General features: G+C 41.0%; 3 protein-coding genes across 10 annotated transcripts; 1 reads left to right on the forward strand and 2 right to left on the reverse strand.

Moving 5' to 3' along the window:
• Window positions 1-38: 38 nt before the first annotated feature.
• Window positions 39-6,576, reverse strand: LOC108033693 (uncharacterized). Of its 2 annotated transcripts, none has more exons than XM_017108192.3 (2): window positions 6,444-6,576; window positions 39-988 (listed from the first exon to the last, which is right to left on the reverse strand). In XM_017108192.3, the coding sequence occupies exon 2, from the start codon at window positions 976-978 to the stop codon at window positions 319-321; it is 660 nt and encodes a 219-aa protein (XP_016963681.1). In that variant the 5' UTR covers window positions 979-988; window positions 6,444-6,576; the 3' UTR covers window positions 39-318. The 2 variants fall into 2 exon arrangements, with proteins under 2 accessions (XP_016963681.1, XP_016963682.1); XM_017108193.3 differs by lacking the exon at window positions 6,444-6,576 and adding an exon at window positions 1,294-1,363.
• Window positions 6,577-10,906: 4,330 nt separating this feature from the next.
• Window positions 10,907-12,500, reverse strand: LOC108033294 (pre-mRNA-processing factor 40 homolog A-like). Of its 3 annotated transcripts, none has more exons than XM_050885072.1 (4): window positions 12,319-12,500; window positions 12,105-12,261; window positions 11,270-11,979; window positions 10,907-11,215 (listed from the first exon to the last, which is right to left on the reverse strand). In XM_050885072.1, the coding sequence occupies exons 1-4, from the start codon at window positions 12,493-12,495 to the stop codon at window positions 10,931-10,933; spliced, it is 1,329 nt and encodes a 442-aa protein (XP_050741029.1). In that variant the 5' UTR covers window positions 12,496-12,500; the 3' UTR covers window positions 10,907-10,930. The 3 variants fall into 3 exon arrangements, with proteins under 3 accessions (XP_050741029.1, XP_050741028.1, XP_016963050.3); XM_050885071.1 differs by having other exon boundaries at window positions 12,105-12,248; window positions 12,303-12,500; XM_017107561.3 differs by lacking the exon at window positions 12,105-12,261 and having other exon boundaries at window positions 12,303-12,500.
• Window positions 12,501-13,221: 721 nt separating this feature from the next.
• Window positions 13,222-21,207, forward strand: LOC108033453 (putative gustatory receptor 28b). Of its 5 annotated transcripts, none has more exons than XM_017107788.3 (3): window positions 13,222-13,890; window positions 20,286-20,846; window positions 20,914-21,207. In XM_017107788.3, the coding sequence occupies exons 1-3, from the start codon at window positions 13,222-13,224 to the stop codon at window positions 21,040-21,042; spliced, it is 1,359 nt and encodes a 452-aa protein (XP_016963277.1). In that variant the 3' UTR covers window positions 21,043-21,207. The 5 variants fall into 5 exon arrangements, with proteins under 5 accessions (XP_016963277.1, XP_043950148.1, XP_016963276.1 ...); XM_044094213.2 differs by lacking the exon at window positions 13,222-13,890 and adding an exon at window positions 15,049-15,690; XM_017107787.3 differs by lacking the exon at window positions 13,222-13,890 and adding an exon at window positions 16,924-17,657.
• Window positions 21,208-21,214: the final 7 nt, after the last annotated feature.

The raw sequence follows: 21,214 nt of genomic DNA on the forward strand, positions 1-21,214 counted from the left end.
ATATATGCATTAAATGTTTAAGCAAAAGTCTTTCACTGTTGGGTTCAATTTGTATTTATTAACAATTTTTAAAATTATTTAACAATTTTGTTTATCATGCGCGGATCGACACAGAATGTTATTACAAATTTTGTTTATAGAACTTTTGCTGCGAACTAAACCGAACAAACGAATGTTAGGCGTTTTCTGGAAGCCATCAATGTTGGATTGAACAGTCAATGAGTCAAAGAATCAATCGATCAACCAATCAATGTCCCGTTTAAGGCTACATAAATATGTAAATTTTAATCATCTCCCTCAGGCTAAGGCTAGTTAGAATTACAAGCGGACATTGGGGTTCCGGGAGCGTACGAAGTTCAGCAGCTCGTCGGAGTCCTCGCACACGAAAGGCTTGATGTGGTGGCAGGCCACGTCGTGCCACTTGATGCCGTCGTTGTAGAAGTTGTTCAGGATGGACAGGCAGCTCTCGTCGTTGCCCTGGGCGGCCTCCCGGTTGTCGGGCTGCGGCTGCTGGTATCCACCCGTTGCCGACCAGTCGCCGGTGTTCCTCTGCGAGGTGGGTCCAATCTTGGCCCCCGATCCCGACCAGAACCATCCGTTCTCGTTGGGGGGCTGCAGGTCGGGTCTGTCGCAGCCGGCGAAGTTGCACTTCCTGCCCGAGGTCCAGATGTATCGCACATTGCCCCGGGCGATCCGCTGCTTCACAAAGTCATTCTCCTGCGGCGTCTCCAGGGAAACGGCGTCCATGCAGTGCCGACGGCAAATATTCCTCGCGTCCAGCCAGTCCACCTCCAGACTGCGAGTGGGAGCGTGCTCCCAGCTGAAGAAGTACGAATGGGACACTCCCCGGGCATCCCGGTAGCTGGCATGGCGCACCCGGTTGGCACAGCTCCTCGGATCGGGAAGGGCCAGGCGACGCTGGGCCAGCGCCACGGTGGCACTTAAAGCCAGCAGGAGCAGTGCTCGCAGCACAGACATATTTGGATATCTAAAAAATTAGTTCATTATTTTTATTGATTTGGAAAATCACTAGGAATAATTTATTCATTTAAATGTTTTTTTAATTTTCGTTTAAAAGAATATAAGCTTTTGAGAAATTATTCCTTTAGCTATTTTATTTAAATTACCACTAAAAATTAAATTTAATTATATTATATTATATTTAATTATATTATATTATTTTTGTATCAATGAATACATATTTAAAATTCTGAATAATAAATGAGGAATTCGTGAATCAGAACCTATTTAGTAGTAATTTAAGTCGTATTCTGGCCAATTAAACCAGCAAACCTGATCGAATTTCTGACAAATCCAGACTGGAGTGGCTAACCCCCCGAGTTCGGCCTAAAACTGACTCAAAAAACAAGTCCGACTAGGCTTGGATCTGACTCGCCCCACCCAATGCATTTCCGCTTGGATGAGTCGCTGGGTTTTATGCAAAATCACTGATTGGAAATGCTTTGCATCGATTTTGATCAATTTTGACTGTATCTTGTGGATGGAATTTGTCGCTTACAATTGTCATTTTGCACAATTTGATTCCATTTCGTCTAATTAAGTAGTTTTCCATTTCGGCGAGGGGCCTTCAACCTGGTTTCTATTTCGTAACGTGAGAACAACTGACTTTTATTTCGCCCAGCAACAGGGTATTCTCTTCTCTACTACAACCTATGCAAATGGGCTCATTGTTTTATATCTGAACATAAAAACCATGAAAATTGTATGCAAATTTTTATGGGCTTATTGATGAGCGACTGGTTGTGGTTGCAAGCCACTTGGCAACTAATCAAAAATGCATCTTATATAAATTGTCTGCTTGCAATTAGATCCGGATTTAAATTGGCTGATCTAAGCTGAGGCTCCATTTTATTGGAAATTGCTGAAACGCGTGCTGGGCTTTGTTGATCCATTACAATAAAAGTTAATTATCTTCAACTGACCAAAACAAATTGCAAATTAGTTAAGATTAGTTGTTGCTGATTAAAAGAGCTCAGACAGCTGAAGGAAAAATTGTCTGTACAAAATGGGAAATTAAAAGCAAAAAGTTTTAATGATCTTCTATTTTCATTTCTGCTCAATCATTAAAAGTCAAAATTTCGCTACACAGGACAAAAGAAACTTATAGCTTTAATTCTTATTTAGTAGTTTATACTTTTTAAAAAATAATTTACTTAGTAGGAGTCGAAAGGACCTCAAAAAAAGTTACCAAACCGTAACTGACCTAGCCCAGAAACCTGACCTATCCAAGAAACCACTCGGCAACAGTCTGGAACACACATATAAGGCCATTAGTCAGAGGCATTCCAGCACTCCAGCGTTTCTAGCTCAACTGAAGCCCAGAGTTTGTCTTGTGCATACCAAACTAATAAATACTCGCAGTTAATGGAGAAAGTTGCCCGAGTTCGAGGCTTCGCGGCCCGTCCATGGTCATGCATTACCCATATGGATATTGGTGGGTCTCTCGGTCTCTGGTCAATATTCGAAACTCTTCCGCCTGATAAAGCTTTTGGCTTGGGCCTTTGTTTTGGCCACGCGCAATTGCATGTTTTTTCCCCTTTTTAACGGCTTGTAAATTTTGTAATTTGAATTTCCGTTGCCTCATTTGCTCTTCCTATTTAAAGCACTACCAATACGGTTGCTGCTTCTCTCAGACTAATTGCCGTGGGTAAGGGCATTGGCAGCTGGTGAAATATTTCCGAACCAATTGTCTTTACCTCTTTTTTTCGGGCACTTGCTCCCAAGTAGCTCTCGTTTTGTCTGGCTTTTGATTTTGTTGTCGACCTGGCTTTTGTATTTTGTGGCTTGTTTTCTTTTCTTACGCAATACTTGCTTTATTGAAAATTTCAATGGAGGCACTGGCACTTGCAGATACAAATTGTGGGAGAAAGGCAAATGACTAATGATGATTTTTAGGCTCTTCAAATGGTATTTATTTATATAATTCACCTGTGCGGCGTGCAAAAAGCAACCTTCAAAACGTGATAAATATTACAAAATAACCGCAGCAAAAAGCAGTCGAAATCTTTGAAAGATGTTTTTCCAAGCACACTATCGTGCGCACATCTGTGCAACATTCCGAATCCGAATTGTTAGATAATTAATTCCAAGCCACTTGTGCTGACTTCGTGGCTGCATCTGCCAAACATTTTTGTGTTTTTATTAATACCCCTCCCACCTGCTGTACTCACCACCCCCCAAACATGGCAATTAATCTCCGGCTTATACAGTACATTTTACAGCGGTCTCTGCGAGGCTCTAAATAACTGGTTTTCCCCTGAATTTTCCCCCTTAGATGGCAAACAAATTTTATTTATGTATCACGCGCCTCGAACATTTTTAGAGATAAAGTAAAAAAATTGTCATTAGCTGCTAAGAGCGGAACAGGTGTCTAAATCACATGAACCGGAGTTATAAGGCTAAAAATAGTTATTCAGGTATTTCTAAATTATTTGGTAGATGTTCGATTAAGGGGATTGGTTTAATTTTAAAACGTAATCAAACATGGTTTGGTAAAAGGATTTGGAACGTAGTCTGTTTTATTTATTTAAATTAAAGTTTGTAGAAAACTCTATAAGGGCCTATTTGAAGATATTAGTGCTTAGAACGCTAATGTTTGAGATCATTTTTATGATTCGATCGACTTTCATTTAAACGGAGGTTCTGTTGAATATTATCATTATTATCATCTCAAAGCCTTTTCAATTTATTTTAAACTACCTAGATCTGCCTCTGTCATTTCCTGTTAATTAGAAATCAATCGATAAGCAGACGTTTCTCCAGAGAAATTATCGAGAAACTTGCACTTGCAGCTCGTTTTTTGTAGAACGCATCCGAAGTCCAAGACGAGTTTCTGCTTTTTAAGCACCACAGCACGGTGCGATGACAGTAATTATAAAGAACACGGATTTGCCAGCTGCAATACCCACTTGATGACTTGTTGCAACAACATCCCACCTTTGTGTATCTAGATAGCCTGCCTCTGATGCCTCTCGAGGTCTCTTTTTAGTGCTAATTAGAATGTTTGCGTCTGCCGTGGCTGCTGTTGCGCCATCTGTGCACCTGTGGGTCAACCACTTTGACCTCTTTTTGGCGGAGTTACCGCAGAAAACCAAAAGGGAGCAGGATGCTGCCGTTATGAAAGTTGCAGGCGGATGCGATGCGACTACTTAATTGCTTGGTCTCTCGGTCTGGTCTTGGCCAGATCTGGCTGGTCTCGTCTTGGCCCGAAGCCGAAGAAGCGGCCGCTGGCCAACAGTAAACAATATGCAGAAAAACTGGACAGACTGTAGAAGAAAGTCTGTCAACTGTGGCCAGTTTCAGACCACCAGACAGGCCGAAGGAGCGTTACTTTTACTGGTCACCAGGCGGCAGGCGGCAGGCAGCAGGCAGCACCTGCAGCTTACTGGTTTTCTCGGATGAGCAAAGCACTGAAATTCCACAGACAGTGCAGCAAACAATAACAGTGAAGCGAAATGATAGTGAAAATGGTCATGTTTCTTCTTTCAGTTTTTGGTCATCACATAAAATCGTATTTATATGTGCAGGCCATATCAATAAATACTGACAGCGCGTCACATGAAGATATGTGGAAGCAGGGAATGGCGGGGCACGGTGAGAGGTTCAAGTGGAATCTTCTCAATTGTCTGGCTCTGGGCCCAGCTTCACTTTCATCTTCGGAGCAGGCGCTAATGAGCTGTTCAAATTTTTTGCCAAGGTAAATAAACAAACCAACGTATAAAAAGGGTGAAGCATAAAAAGCTTTGAGAAAAAGTCTTTTCGGTATTACAGAACCTAGCCGTCCAATGAATTTACTGCGAAACATTTTTAACATAAAATCTTATTGTCTTAAAAAATTATAAAAAATACTTTCATGTGGCTTGTGAAATGTAAAATGACTTGAGATCTACTTCAATAACTTTTCTCAGGAGAGGACCTATGCATTCGAAGTTAACGTTTTTAATATTTTATCTTCAAATCTAATTAATAAACGGAAATGTTAAATGAAACACACCACTTAAGATACACATTATTAATATGACACGTTTGTAAAGCTCTAAAAAACCTTAATTGAATTATAGACCAAACAAAATCGGAATTATTTGAAATTTGTGACAACAAAAGTCAACAATCTAGCTTAAGATATTGCCATGTATTAATGATATTATAAACTCCGCAATGCTAAAAGCAAATAAAGGCTTTAAGAATGGAGAACAGAGTACCTTCAAAATTGGCATATGTAAAACCCGAAAGGGGCGGAAGAGATACGCCCACTGGCGAAAAAACTTTCCTTTAAGCAGAATCCATCCAACAGAGTGACAGGAGGAGCCCAGAGAGATTTTTTGCAAAGACTTTCCCGCATTCCGCGGAGATAAATTGTTTCGTTGTCAATGGGAGACGGAATCGTGACTGCGGATTTCTTCTGTGGAATTTTCAAAGATTGCACACCAAAAAAGGGGAGATTTGCGAGTCCTCCTCCGCAATTGCCAGACGGAATGGCATTGAAATTGTTTAACCATTGACCTGCCAAAGCCGACTTTAAATAGCCATTCAAGTGAGGTCATCTCCAGTTGCAGCTGTAAAAATGTCAAAGCGCCTCTTATCAAGTCTCTGTAATTGCTAGCCATAAAATATTATTGGCATGTTGGTTTAAGGCTTTACGATCCGAATTCTATGCAGTAGCCGCAGTAGCTCACAGCTGCCGCAGCCTGACATTTTGGCAATTACAACCCGAATATTTGCATGCTGCTGGAAAATTAGATTTTCCACTCATTTGCACTGCCAACATATTGCGTAATCTTCTGCTTCACTGCATGACCCTGGGGGTGGCGGCTGGGAGTGGGCGACTGTCAGCCGAAAAACATACCGAAATGGGGCCATAAATGAAGAAAAAAGACTCACTCATTGTTGGGTTAACTAACAACGTTTTTCACACTATTTGCCATGTTCTTCAAACTGACAGAATGCAAAGTGACAGCTTTAATTGTCGTAGGTCGGAACAGAACTCTAGGAAAATCTGATTTATCATCGTCAGTCGGCGAACTGTTCTAGCAAAAAAACATAACAACCTATCTTTGACTAACTTAAAGTAAATATTTAACGTTTATAAAGCAGCCTGAAAGGAGAATACTGTTGTAAATTGAAATAAGTATACCCAAAATCTTTGAGTTCTAAAACAAAATAGCTCAACATATGTTTATTCTATCAAGTAAATCCAACAGGAAATTACCAACAGAAGCTAAAACTTTATTCATCGACTATTAACTATTTAAGTTTAATTTTTAAATCAATGAAAAATTTTAAGTCCGAATCCTAATTCTTAATCTGAATGTTCAACACAACTTTTTTAACAAGCAAAATGTAAATCATTCTCGAAAAAAACATAACACTGTTTTGTAGTCACTTGTCCTTAGAGGATAGGTCCTGTGATGTGTGATAATCACCTTTTGATTGAAACGATCGACACGAACGGGCTCAAAACTCGATGAGCAAACTGCACAGAACTCCAAGTTGTAGGTATTGTGGCTGGGATAACCGCACGCAACGCTTCACTTTTACCAACTGAACGCAATGACGATCTTGCCAGGGTTTATAGCTTGGCCCCAAAAAGCCAAACAAACCAAAACGAGCAAAAACTGTCGGCGGTTCGATGTTCGAACGTGGCTCAAACCGAGCTGTGGGGAGGCTTGGCTTGAACGAGTGATCAAGTGGGCCGCGGGAACAAAATATATATACCACATATCGACCAACAAGGCCCAAACAGCGGGAGGCTTTTCAGCTGGAGATGAGCTTGGAATTCATTCGACGACTAATTGAGTTAGTGGCAGCTACTGCTGCCATAAATGTGGCAGTGTGCCACTGGTTTTGGGGTCCATAACTCGGAGTCTCGAGTGCAAATTGCAGCTTCGAACATGTTGGCGCAGCAAGTTCGCTGCTTGAGTCTTTTGTTTTTCCTCCTTTGTGCGAAAAATAAGAAACAAGTGTGAAAAGGCAAAACTCATCGATAACCGTTACAAGCTTTGTTTAAACAAATGATTATGCATTTATGTTTGATTTTATTTTAATTGTCTTGAGCTAAGCCGAATCGGCCTTGGGCTAAATTTAATAATTTAAGCTTTTTTACATTTATGTAACAATTGTATATTTTTTGGAATCTCCGATACAAAGCAAAACGGTGTCAATAAAATCAATAGAGCTCAAATTGCTTCCGGCACAATTTGCTCATCATTAGCCAAAAGGTGTTGAAGAAGCGAGCAAAAAGGGCAGCATAATGATGATAAACAGAAAAATGGAAAAATAAATACAATCCGAAATAAATGTTTAAATTGTTAACAACGAATTTTAGCTGCCTATGCGAGCCTACTCAGTTTGATTAATGTGATTTCTTGATTTAACCTAATGAGAGCACAAGACAAAAATTCATTAATTTTCATTGTGCTCGGCCCAATAATATTGCTTAATAATGTTTGGTTGTTTTCTTAGTAAGCACCGCCAATGCTGCGGCTGCTCAAGTTCACCCCTACAAGGCGATTCAGCTTCTGATCTGTTCCAAGTGTCCTCTCACGCACCTCGAGCTCATCTTCAAATTGCATTTCGAGCACACTCGTACATAAAACATCGAAATGTACCCGTTGTGAGGTCGTTCAGCAAATTAAAATTTAATTGCATTTTCAGCAATTGCGAAGTGCGGTGGAGTGCCAGCCAACAACTTCAAATCGATTCGATATCGCTTCCAATTTGCCGGGACACCCGGTCATCTTTTTAAATACTCTAGGCGAAGGTATAATGGAGACCAGGATTAATTGAGTTTACTTTTATGTCATTAATTTCAGAGCACCAAAATATGTTTTTTTGGGACACAAAAAAATGAAAGTGGCTAAAGAGAAAGGACAATTCAAGAGTAACCAAATGTCAGCTTCAACATGAGACAAACGAAGCTTCTGTTACTGAAACATTTCATTCTAATTGGCTATAAAAATTCACAGGACTTAAAAAGGTTATCATTATCTAAGGTTTAATGAAAAACTTGATTAACAAAGGAATCAGTAAACGAAAAGATATTTAAATATTTTTCAAGTGTTTCACCACTAAACAGACCATCTTAATATCCACTTACATATATATTTATATTATATATGTATTTAAAAGGAAATATAAATTGTAAAAATTTTATTTTCTATACATCGAAGATCGAAATAAATCCCTAGGTCTCAACACCTAGAGTATTACGAAGTTGGGACCTCCACAAGAAGCCTGCATTTCTTGTTATTTGCTGTGACTTTGAACGCATTTGTTTAAGTGATTTATGCATCCGAGCATCCGATCTCAAAATCAGTCGGAGCAGCAGATGTGTGAAATCATTAAGTGCGAGCAGCGGCCAACTCCGATCGCCATAATGATGGAGGCCCGAACTTGAACTTGAAGAACGCTGACTTGCAAAAGGCCGCCGCACAACAAAACACACGAATCTGTCTCTGAAAGATACACACAATCCAAAGGCATATCCATGGCTGTGGCTGCAATTAGATCTGCACTCCACTCCAAATGGGTTACCCAGAGGCGAGCAACAATTAAAAATGGGTCTCGCCGCCGGAGCAACAATAAAATTTAAAGCTCCGCTTACCATGAAGTTAAGTACGAGAGACCTTAGGCGTCATCGTCATGGATCTACCTTGTAGTATCGCCTCTATATATAAACGCACGAGATGCTGGTACCTTTTGGCCCTCGGCTGGTGTGAGATTGTTTGCTATAATTTTCCATTGCCTGCAATTCCACTTTCCTTTGCCACATATATTTCACAAAATTGGCAAAATCCCACGCAGCCTCGGAGCCACACACTCATAATTGGGTCGCTTAATCTATCATTTGACATCTCCGATCCCCGATCTCCGCCGCCCTCAGACAACTTTTTAATTACAATTGGGCTCATTGTTTGGGCTTTTGTGGTTACGCAACATTCGCATTGCGTGGCGACTGCCAAAGGAAAGTCATCACTAGATTGACATAAAAACTCTTTATCGGCCCGATTGCGAGCGGTTCAAGAAATTTTTTTTGGTCTTACAAAATCGGATTATTAATCTCACGTTGCGTTGCTTAAATGTGTAGTTTCCTTAAACCAAAAAATAAGGAAATTACAATTACAGCGCTTAAGCTTTTCATTTTTGTTTAAGCAACAGATTTACTTCTTAAGACTTTTGAAATTTGAAATGTATAATTTTTTGTCTTTAAAACAAAATACATGATCTTATTTATTGGAAGTGGAACTTTGTGTTACACCTACTCCGAACTGAGGCATGCTGGGCAATGATTAAACATATTTTGCTCATGGACAGGTGGAAAAGAAGTGCGGGCACAAAGCGTAAACAATGATAAATTACAATAACATAACATAATTAAGTTTGGGCTGGTGCTGATGCTAATTAACTTCTTTTTCCCCAGGCGACTCCGCATAGATGTCGATGTCTCGCCACTTTTGCCTGTGTATACATCTGAGGTTAGCGTAACCCAGTGACTGACTTTGACTGTTTACCGCATCACGTGGCGTCGGCACCTTGGGTTCTGTAACCCATCGCATCTCCATCGCCGAAAAAACCAACATCTATTTCGCCACTCTTCGGTGGCCAAAATGTCAGAGGTTTCGGCGCATCTTGTGGATACGGTCAGCTGGCGATTATACAAAGCATTTTCCGCCATCAACAATTATTTATTCCATTTATGTGTGGTTATAAGTATATTTTTTGGTCGGTCTTTTTTTTGTCAATTCTCAATTAAAAGCCTTCATCGTTTTCGACCCTGAAATGAATTCGCATCAAATCGCTTGGAATCCAAAATTGTCCAAATAATTGTTTTGCTTCAGTTTTGGCCAAGGAAAAGGTTTACTTTGTTTTGTTTGCTATACTTAATTTTTGCACAATGTTTTCTCAGTTAAACGAATAAGGTCTTTTTTCTTTATTAAATTGAATAAATAATTGGATTGTATTTTATGCTTATAAGAGGCTTAGATAAAAAAATAATAGCTGATTAAATATTGTAATTACGAAGTTGGCAAAAAAAAAGCATTGGGTTAAATTTTTCTTACTTTTCTTGCAGTTATAAACCTATTTTTATCTTTTACAGCATTCAGTTTTATGTATTTTACTTGCAAATTTCCACTTTCGCATACACGCGTTGCTTTCCTAAGCGATGCATTGCGTTGCACGTGTGAAAAATAAACAAAAAAGTGTGGTGCCTTCTTAGGATGGGTTTTATTTAGCGCTGGCGCCATTGTCATCCGAAGGCGAACCCAAATTTTCGGGGAGTCTTAGCCAAAGCAGACAGTCTGTTATTATTTCGACTGCGGTTCGTTGCTGTGTTGTTGGCCAAATTGTGCGACAAAAATTCTGAGCCAGACACATGATTTGTTGCATTGTGGCACGATGTTGGAGCTGAGAGCTCGAGACTGGGAGCTCATTAGGCCGGGGGGAGCCATTATGCAATCTCGTTTGCATTGTTCAGTTTGCTGGCAGCAGATGAAGATGATGGCGGCACTACTTGGCCCCTCGTCTTGTTTGGATTTCGTTTTGGATAGCTTTGGGTAAACGGTTTTTTGTCGACTAGGACAAATAACATTCTTTTTATTTTTCAAATATTGATTTTCTTGCCCTGGTAATTTGTATACCAACGTTACATTTTATTATTCTTTGATTATTTTATTCTTATATATGATGCCGACAATAACCATTATACAGTGTTATTGGTTTTAATCAATAGGTATAACTATCAAAATGCAAAACTGATCTTTGATGAGGTTCAATTGAAAAAACAAATATGCAATAATCAACAAGCCGTCTTCAAAATTGTTAGTTTTTATTTATTTATTTATTTTTTTTATAATATAATAATAATTTCAGACTTTTTTGTGCTCTAACCGCTTTTTATGCTACGATACTTTTAGTACCTCTTCTTCTTCTTCGATTCAGGGGATCGCCGATGGTGATGGCTGAACATCTTGCTTACTTCATCTTCGCTTTCATTGATAAAGTCCTTCCAGATTTTTCTCACGCCGATTTTCCTATCGTAAAAGTGAAAGGACTCCAAGTGCTCTACCAGTTTCTTGGCATTCCTGTACGGTTCGTCTACCGAGACCTCGGCCCTTAGCCACTTGTCCTTAACCTCATATTCCAGCTTCCGCAGAAGTCTAACTTCATTGATACGCTTTCTATTTTTCTCCTTTGCCTGAGAGCACAATTGGTTTAATATGTGTACAAACTAGATATAGCTTAAAATTACCTTCTTATGCAGGGAACCGTAGGCGACCATCACATTGTCCTCATCCAAGCTGGCCGAGCGCCTATCCTGAAACACAATTCTAGCAAAGTCCTTGTAGGACGTGTTTGGCTGAACCACAAATGATCCTTCCCTGAGTATCTTACGAATGAGTTTCTGTTCCACATCTGACTTCAGTATCTCCACATATTCGTGGAAGAGATCCAGGGGTGTTGAATCGTGAGGGCCGAACTTGGCTGAAAATCGATGATCCTCGGATATGATCGGATAAAGATCCTCCCATTGTGACATGTAGGTGAGTATGCCCTTCTTATGAAGGGAATCGAGAAGTTCTACAAAGGCTTCCTTGAGCTTATGCTTCTCTCGCATCATTCGCCTAAGTTCTTCAACCTCCTTCCTCAGTTGCTCCTCCTCCTTCTTCCGCTTGGCGGCACGTCTTACGGAGTCCGTTTCGATCGCCTTTGGTGGTATCTCTTCCACCACTTTGGCCGACTGCTCATTGACTTTATTGGCATGGTTCTGATTGTCCTCCACCACTGGTGATGCAGCATGTGAAGGACTGTTTTCTTTTGGATAATGTTCAGTGACTTCTTCCTTAAGTGCCCAAGGCCTCCAAGGCCCTGATGCTGGTGTCACCGTGGAAGTACCCTCTGAGGAAGCAGTTCCTTCGCAGCCCGATTCGGAAAAGCTGCTCAAACCTGATTCGGTGGATTCTGAAATATACAAGAATCTGAGTATCGGTCCAGTTAAAAAGTTTTGGAATTTATAAATTTAGCCTTAGAAATGGAAATCTGCATTGAACATAAGGGGGTTTTTTTTCAAAATACTTTGCAAAAACCTGAGAGATTCCGAAGCTTAGAGATATAAGGGTTGGTACTGCTGCTCGCTGCCTGCTCCATTGGATGCGACGTGGTATGAACGTCTTGAAGTGTTGCACTATTCCTGGGAGCCAATTGAAAGTCCTGGCCAAACTTCGGATGTCCTTCGGAGGGTGTCTAAAAAGGTGTTGTCTAGTCATTTTGAAGAGGATAATAACCTGGTGACGTGTTAACCATTCCGTGGAAAAGTCCCACATTCTCGACGTAAGTCAGGCGCGTCTCAGTAGGAAGTTCACCGAGTTGTGTAAGGGACCATGTTCTTTCCTCCTGGGTCTCCATCCCGTACACGGTATCCGTTTTAATTTTCAGTGAAGCCTTCTGTTCCAGACCAACATTCGATTCTTGCCACATAATTCTCGATTTCTTTTTTCAAAATGGCGTCCGTAATCCTAAAATCAGTGGTGCACTTGGCCCTCTATCGATTTCATATCGATTTAGCTTTAAGACACCAATAATTAGGGTATTCTTTTAATTTATCGCATAACAGATAAATTATATTTAAACATTAATATTAAATATTGAATTTGCTAAGGTTTATTTAATTGTATAAATATTATTTACTTGCACGCTCCTTATTTATTGTTCAACCTACAAAACTATGGTAAATTTATATATGAAACGTCCTTTATTCTTTAATAGGCTCTAACGTGACGCGGTAAATTTTTTTTTGTTTCAAAACCTAACAAAAACTGAAGTATACTTATTAGAGTACTTTCAAATATTCATTTTATTTAACACACTTTTTAAGTGCATCTTAAATATTTTCCCCTGAAAATATACATATTTTAAAAATTTAATTTATTTAGCATCTAACCATGTGTTAAATGTTGACGTCCCTTTATTTCATTCGTAATTACCTGCCGAAATCGAGATTAGGATATGGATTCATCGACTTTTTGTTAGATATCAATTGACGAAATTCACATTAATTGTGTTGCCATGGCTGCTAAGCACATGGGCTGAGCACACAACAGCAATTACCATAGCATATCGCTTCGAGTTAATCTGCGATAAGGACTGCACTTTAGCGAAATGGCTCCACCTTAATTAGGAAATCTATTTATTCGGATTGTAGCAATGATCCACTACGGAGTGGACTCATTTCGCGGGTTCCGAGGTCGCGTACGCTACTGGCAGAGCGTCCGGGACTGTTACGGGTCCATTTCCCTGATAGTGGCCATCGCCTTTGCCCTGGGCATTACGCCGTACTTGGTGAGGAGAAATTCGCAGGGAGAAAGTGTCTTGGCACCATCTTGGTATGGATTCCTAAATGCCATTTCCCGCTGGCTGCTGCTCGCCTACTGCTACAGCTACATCCACCTGAGTAATGAGAGTTTAATTGGCTACTTTATGAGTAACCATGTGTCCCAGATAAGCACCAAACTTCACGATATAGGAGGCGTAATAGTGGCCATATTCACTTTCATCATCCCGCTGCTCCTGCGCAAGCACTTTCTGAGATCGGTGAAGACTATGGTGCGAGTAGATCAGAAACTAGATCGCCTACGAAGTCCTGTGGATTTCAACACCGTTGTGGGCCAGGTTATCCTGGTCATCTCAGTAATCGTGATCGTTGATACCATCCTTCTGACCACCTGTCTTGTTTGCCTAGCCAAAATGGAGGTGAAGGCCTCTTGGCAGCTTACCTTTATTCTGGTCTACGAACTTATGGTCGTTTCCATCACCATCTGCATGTTCTGCTTGATGACGCGAACGGTCCAGCGAAGGATCACCTGTCTGCACAAGGTGAGTTCTAATTAAATAATATAAAAATCTATTATATAGTAAAACAGAACATTATACAAGAGGCCATCGAAAAATATTTCGACTTTTATTGAGAAAATATACAGAGATACAGAGGTATTTCCTTAAACACCTGAAGATATTACCTTAATTAAAAAGAACTGAAATATTTCTGGGTTCAACGTCGAGTTGGCTTTGTTCACTATTTGTGGTATTCAATTAAATAAACCCAACTAGAAGTATAGGGACCGTGTATCAACAATTCATCTGTAAGAAATAACCAGCCACCCAATCACCATATATCACCTGTCAATCAGAGTAATGCCTCGTTCCCCGTGCACAAGAAGCAAACCGAATGGAGAAATCTGATCAGCTTATGGCGAAGGCAATGGATAGGAACCACTCCCCCTATATATCCTTTCCACCCCATATCCACCCATAATACTCGAGTGTGACCAGATAGGCGATTACTCGAGTGTCTCTTGATAATGAAGATAATGAATTGCCCGTCACGAAGCAAACTCACATGGATACTCACACCATCGGCGGCTGTTATCTTAATATTCCAAACAACTGAATTAAATTCAAGGCATCTGTGGTTTGAAGGACACAGTGATGCTGATTCAGATTGGTTATTTCAAGTTACTTTATAAATCATTTAAAACTGATCCTTTTTTAATTTGAAAACCAACGTTGGGTATATTTTTAGAGCTCCCTTTCTTGGGACTCCCAATAAAAAATTTAAAATTAAGGCATTTAATATATTATTATTAAATATTAAGTAGTATTAAATTAAATTCATTCCACTCCCAGAGCTCCTAAAAATAAACTATTCGCCAGCACTGCCAGCTTGACAGAGTGAGAAAGCGATAACACTTGTTGCCATAGCCCGCCACTTGTTGTTGCGAATCCTAGACAACATGATAATGAGCTTTCGCCAGCCGGCATTTCTTTTTTATATCCTCCTTTTAGCCCACTTCACTCGACTCCTGCCTCGTCCCCTTGTTATCATTCGTTTGCATCCGTCGCCTAGCAGTCGCTGCTTTCCCTTTTGGCCAACCAGTTCGCGCTGGCACTTTCATCCGAACGGTTGTGCGAGTCGCTGGGCTTGGCTGTGTTTTCGTTTCCGCTTCCGGTTGGTATTACTTCGATTTCGCCGCCATGTCCGCGCTCCGTCGGGTGCGAAAATACTTCATATCCTCACAGGTCTACGAGGCACTGCGTCCCCTGTTCTTCCTAACTTTTCTCTACGGACTGACGCCGTTCCATGTGGTTCGTCGGAAAATGGGCGAGTCCTACCTGAAGATGTCCTGCTTCGGCGTGTTCAACATCTTCATCTACATCTGCCTGTGCGGATTCTGCTATATCTCATCGCTGCGGCAGGGAGAATCCATAGTGGGTTACTTCTTCCGCACCGAGATCTCCACGGTGGGCGATCGCCTGCAGATCTTCAATGGCTTGATAGCCGGTGCTGTGATCTACACCTCGGCAATCCTCAAACGCTGCAAGCTCCTGGGCACCCTAACCATTCTGCATAGTTTGGATACGAACTTTTCCAACATTGGCATACGGGTGAAGTACTCGAGAATATTTCGGTACTCGCTGCTGGTGCTGATCTTCAAGCTCCTGATCCTGGGCGTCTATTTCGTTGGCGTTTTCCGGCTGCTCGTTTCGCTGGACGTGACACCCTCGTTCTGCGTTTGCATGACTTTCTTCCTGCAACATTCGGTCGTCTCCATTGCGATTTGTTTGTTCTGCGTGATTGCCTTCAGTTTCGAGCGGCGCCTCAGTATCATCAATCAGGTGAGTGGGGGGCTAGGTTTATCAGTGCGACAAGTACAGGTAAAGGTAAATATTTACCTGCAGCAGGCGGGTGGAGACAGCGTGTCTGGGATGCGTGACGGGGCTTCCAGTGGGGTATTCACTGCCATCATCGCCTTTATTACTCAAGCGCAAATCAAGTGCGAAAATTAATTTATGTAAAGCCATGCTAACGAGAGGGCAATGGACTTTATCGAACTAGATGGTTTGCCAAAGATTTCCTTTGACATACTTATTTAGTAATTAAGTTTGCTTTTTGGAGGCAAGGTGTGGGCAGGCAAATAACAAAGCCTAGACTATCTGGTCAACAAGTGTGGTCTGCTGGAAAGTGGATTAAATTTCAGCACATCACTAGTTTTTTGAGTAAATTAAACCCAAATCGATTGCCTACTTTAAGGCTTTTTGCCGTAGCTATAAACTATTTTATTATAGATGTTTAAGCTCATAATGTATAGCAGTTTTTCTTAAAATATTAAGAATTTAATTTCAGCTGAAAAGTTTATTTAAAAAAGTCTAATAAACCATCTGTTGAGATTACAAAAAGTTTCATTATAATCTTCACAAAGTTTGTCAATCCTTTTTCTTTGGGTGTGTTAATAACAAAATCATTTGAATACCAAGACCTTCTGGAAAATTTGCATGAATTCACAAACATATTTCCCTCTTTTACGCCTTTTCAAGTAAACTAAGAAACTCATTTGACCCCCATAACCAATAAAATGAATGAGTAATTTCCGATGTCATTCACGGTGGCCATAATTCTTGCGTTACCAACCAAATCTCATCTACCAAAGGACACACCATAAAAACGCTACAATATCCTGTCTAACAATTGACATCAATTCGTTTTCGCAATGGAATGGAAGCCATGAAATTAATTAGGCTTATGAGCGGCTGAATAAAAACGGTCTCTGGTCATTCATTGATCTAAATAGAGACACGAAAAACTTGCCTTATGTAAGGGAAATCGTGGGATTACCCTGGGGAGACAATTCCCCACGGAGGGCGACATTAATTAAAATGCAACAGCTCAAGCTAATAGGTTAATGGTCGGAACATAAGCGGACAGCAGCTTGTCTAGACCTGTAGTACATATAAAATGGGAAAATTATTTACTTTTCCGGCCCCTCCCACAAGGTTCCAGTCCGGACGAGTCCTGGTAAAATGCAAATCATTTGCGGTCCGTTTAGTCAGTCGCCGGTTGAAGCTCGAGCGGAGCGGACATGGACATAGAAACGGCCAAGGTGGAAACGGTGGATCCTGCGGATTCGCCGGACATAGAAGTGGGCTCTGGACTGTGCCAGCCTCTGCGTCGTAGATTTCGGCGACTTTTTACCGCCAAACAACTCTACGAGTGCCTCCGTCCGGTTTTCCATGTGACCTACGTCCACGGTCTCACCTCCTTCTACATCAGTTGCGATAGCAAAACCGGGAGGAGGACCATCAAGAAGACCATCTTCGGCTACCTAAATGGCGTCATGCACATCGCTCTGTTTGTCTTCGCCTACAGCCTAACCATATATAATAATTGCGAGTCGGTGGCCAGCTACTTCTTTCGCTCACGCATCACCTATTTCGGGGACATGATGCAGATTGTGAGTGGCTTAATTGGAGTTACTGTCATATATCTGACGGCCTTTGTGCCAAATCATCGCTTGGAGAGGTGTCTGCAGAAGTTCCACACCATGGACTTGCAACTCCAGACGGTGGGAGTGAAGATCATGTACAGCAAGGTGCTGCGGTTCAGCTATATGGTCCTGGTTTCCATGTTCCTCGTCAACATCCTCTTCACCTGTGGAACCTTCTCGGTTCTGTACTCGTCGCTAGTGGCGCCCACCTTGGCCCTGCACTTCACCTTCCTCATCCAGCACACGGTCATCGCCATAGCCATCGCGCTCTTCAGCTGCTTCACATACCTGGTGGAGATGCGACTGGTGATGGTCAATAAGGTAAGGGAAAACCCTTTTGAGAAGAGGTCCCCCGAAAAATACAAAATTCCCAATTCAAAGCAAATAAAATTAAACCAATAAACAAAAAGGTACCTATCATAGAAGGTCCCAAACTCATATATTATAGCCCCTTAATTAAATTTAAACTTCATTAAAAATCGAAATAATGCTAAACTTATTCCGGATTGAATTAAAAAATTGTAATTTAATAACACCCTTATTTATTAATGAAGACAAAATGGACAGTGACAGTTTAGAGTTTAAAATGCTAGATCATATAGTAGTAGATCCCTTTGTACACACTTGTAAAAACTACAAACATAAGAAATTACCTATAGCTGTTTTAATGTTCGACTTTGTTAAAGGTATTTATAAACGAAATGGACTATTAACTTTATAGCTGTCCATCTATTTTATTGGTTGATCAGCCCGGTTAATTACTGAATATTTCCCAGAGGAAAACGAAATAACGACCAGAAAAAATATCTTGTCAACACATTTTACCATGCTTTAAGCTGTTTTCAATTCCGGTCAGTAAATTCCATTAAATTAATTAGCCCACACAAACACTGACCGTGAACCCGCCAACTGGTGTTTATAATTTCATAAACACTGGAACCCAGAATGTGCCATTAAATGGAAACTTTGTCGGTGTGTGATGGACGGGTTTCCATTACCTGACCTGTCAACGGCGAAAAGTAGACAATATTTAACTCGCGATGACGCTCAAGGTGTGGGTCATAAATACTTTAAAACTAATCACTGAGGAAATGTTTCTGGTGGAGATATAAAAGGAACTTTTCAAGGGACTCCGAAGGATTAGTTTCTTTTTCCGCGATTAACACAAGATATTTTTCGGAAGCTCTATTAAACCAATCAATTGATTTGTGAAATTTAAGAAATGTCTAGTTTCTGTCGCGAGTTATTTAGACCTCGGGATGCTTTTGGAGCCGAGCAAAGTTTACTTTTCTACACTTACCTACTCGGTTTGACCCCTTTTCGTTTGAAGGGTCAGGCGGGTGAAAGGCAGTTCCAGCTCAGCAAATTGGGCTATCTTAATGCCTTTCTCCAGTTGAGCTTCTTTAGCTACTGCTTTATGGCCGCTCTAATTGAACAGCAAAGTATTGTGGGCTACTTCTTTAAGTCGGAAATATCTCAGATGGGCGACTCCCTGCAGAAATTCATCGGAATGACTGGCATGTCGATTCTGTTCCTCTGCAGCAGCATTCGAGTCCGATTGCTGATCCGTATTTGGGATCGCATATCCTCGATAGACGATCGATTCCTTAATATAGGGGTGTGCTTTAATTACTCTGCCATTATGCGAATTAGGCATGGGAAAATCGTTTTGATAAATGGAGTGCAATTGAGCTATTTGATTAGCTCTGTCTGGATGCTGCTGCAAAATGATGTGAGACCCATTTACACAGCTGCCGTGGCATTCTATGTGCCCCAAATATTTTTGCTTAGCATTGTGATGCTCTTCGGAGCTGCTTTACATCGTCTGTGGCAGCATTTCGACTTACTAAACCAGGTGGGTTGTGCTGAAATATGATGATTAATATTATTGTTAAGTAAATTGTAAAAACACTGTGTGTTTTTATATCGGTTACCTACATTTTTTGAATTACTAAGATATATAATTGTTTTGTATCCTAGCACTACAAGTGAATTTAATTTTCCGCCTAATCCTACTTAACCACCCATAAGCCTCTTACCCCCGTTTAATGACAATGCACCTGCTCTTTGGATAATTGGATAAGATCGGTCATAAAATTGGTTCGCATTTTTTATCGTTTTATGAGCCTTTCATTTCATTAGCTTTTGGAGATTCTTATCCCACTTCCCGGTATTCATAAAGCTTCATATATAACTCATACGCCATGTGGTTCATATATCACTCATACGCCATGTGGTTCCTCAAGCGATTGGTTGCGAGACCGGGCAATCGTCCTCGCGACGTGTACTCCTGCTATCGGCTGACCATTTTTATGGCCCTCTGGCTCGGAATAGTTCCATTTTACGTGACCACTTCTCCGGAAGGCAGAGGCAAACTAACCGCCTCGTATTTCGGCTACATAAACATCATTACGCGAATGGCCGTTTATATGGGAAACTTTGTGTACAGCACCATCGATCGAGCCTCACTGATGTCCAACTTCTTCCTCACGGATATCTCCAATGTGATAGATGGCTTGCAGAAGATCAACGGAATGCTGGGGATATTTGCCATCCTAACAATCTCACTGCTCAAGCGAAGAAAGCTTCTGGAAGTTTTGGCCATTTTCGATGGGCTGGAGACGGAGGCGTTTCCCCGGGTGGGCGTGGCAGTGCATCAGGTTCCGGCGACCAAGAAAATGAATCGATTGATTATGTTACTGGTTGGCAGTATGGCGGCCTATATTACCTGTAGTTTTCTAATGATCAGCCTAAGAGATGCAGCCACATTTTCTATCTCTGCAGCGCTTAGTTATTTCTCACCCCATTTTATAGTCAGTGCTGTTTGTTTTCTGACTGGGAATTTAATGATCAAATTGCGCATCTACCTCAGCGCTCTTAATAAGGTTAAGTAGGTCAGAATACTAGAATTTTTCTGACTAATATATATTCTTTTGTATTTCCTTAAAGGTCCTAAAAAATCTGGCCCATCAATGGGACTCTCGCACTCTCAAAGCAGTGACTCAAAAGCAGCGCTCCCTTCAGTGTCTCGACTCATTCTCCATGTACACCATAGTCACAAAGGATCCGGCTGAGATCATACAGGAATCGATGGAGATCCATCACCTTATATGCGAGGCCGCTGCCACGGCCAACAAATACTTCACCTACCAACTGCTGACCATTATTTCCATAGCTTTTCTGATCATCGTTTTCGATGCGTATTATGTGTTGGAAACGCTGCTGGGAAAATCGAAGCGGGAGAGTAAATTCAAAACCGTGGAGTTTGTGACCTTCTTCTCCTGTCAAATGATCTTGTATCTGATCGCCATCATTTCCATTGTCGAGGGAAGTAATCGGGCAATCAAGAAGAGCGAGAAAACTGGAGGAATAGTGCACTCCCTACTCAATAAAACCAAAAGTGCAGAGGTCAAGGAGAAGTTGCAGCAGTTCTCCATGCAGCTGATGCATCTCAAAATTAACTTCACCGCAGCAGGACTATTCAACATCGACCGCACTTTGTATTTTACGGTGGGTTCTTATATATATATAACAAGAACGTGAGTAATTTTCCTAATTCTCTTATCGTTTACAACAGATCAGCGGGGCCTTGACCACGTATCTCATCATCTTGCTGCAGTTCACCTCCAATTCCCCCAACAACGGCTATGGGAATGGCGGCTCCTGCTGTGAGACCTACAGTAATATGACGAATCGTACGCTTTAGATGTGTTTTTAGTGTCATTACAATATGGGAAGCGATGTGGGGAGTCGATGGAGCCGGTGAAATGATATATAATACGTCCAGAAGAGCGTTTATTTTTTGTAAATGTATGTTATTGCTGTTGCCTTTGAAAAGTACTTTCTGTCAATGTGAAGAAACAATTGAAAATAAATTT

Source organism: Drosophila biarmipes, chromosome 2L (genome assembly GCF_025231255.1).
Source record: "Drosophila biarmipes strain raj3 chromosome 2L, RU_DBia_V1.1, whole genome shotgun sequence".
NCBI classification, from domain to species: Eukaryota; Metazoa; Arthropoda; class Insecta; order Diptera; family Drosophilidae; genus Drosophila; species Drosophila biarmipes.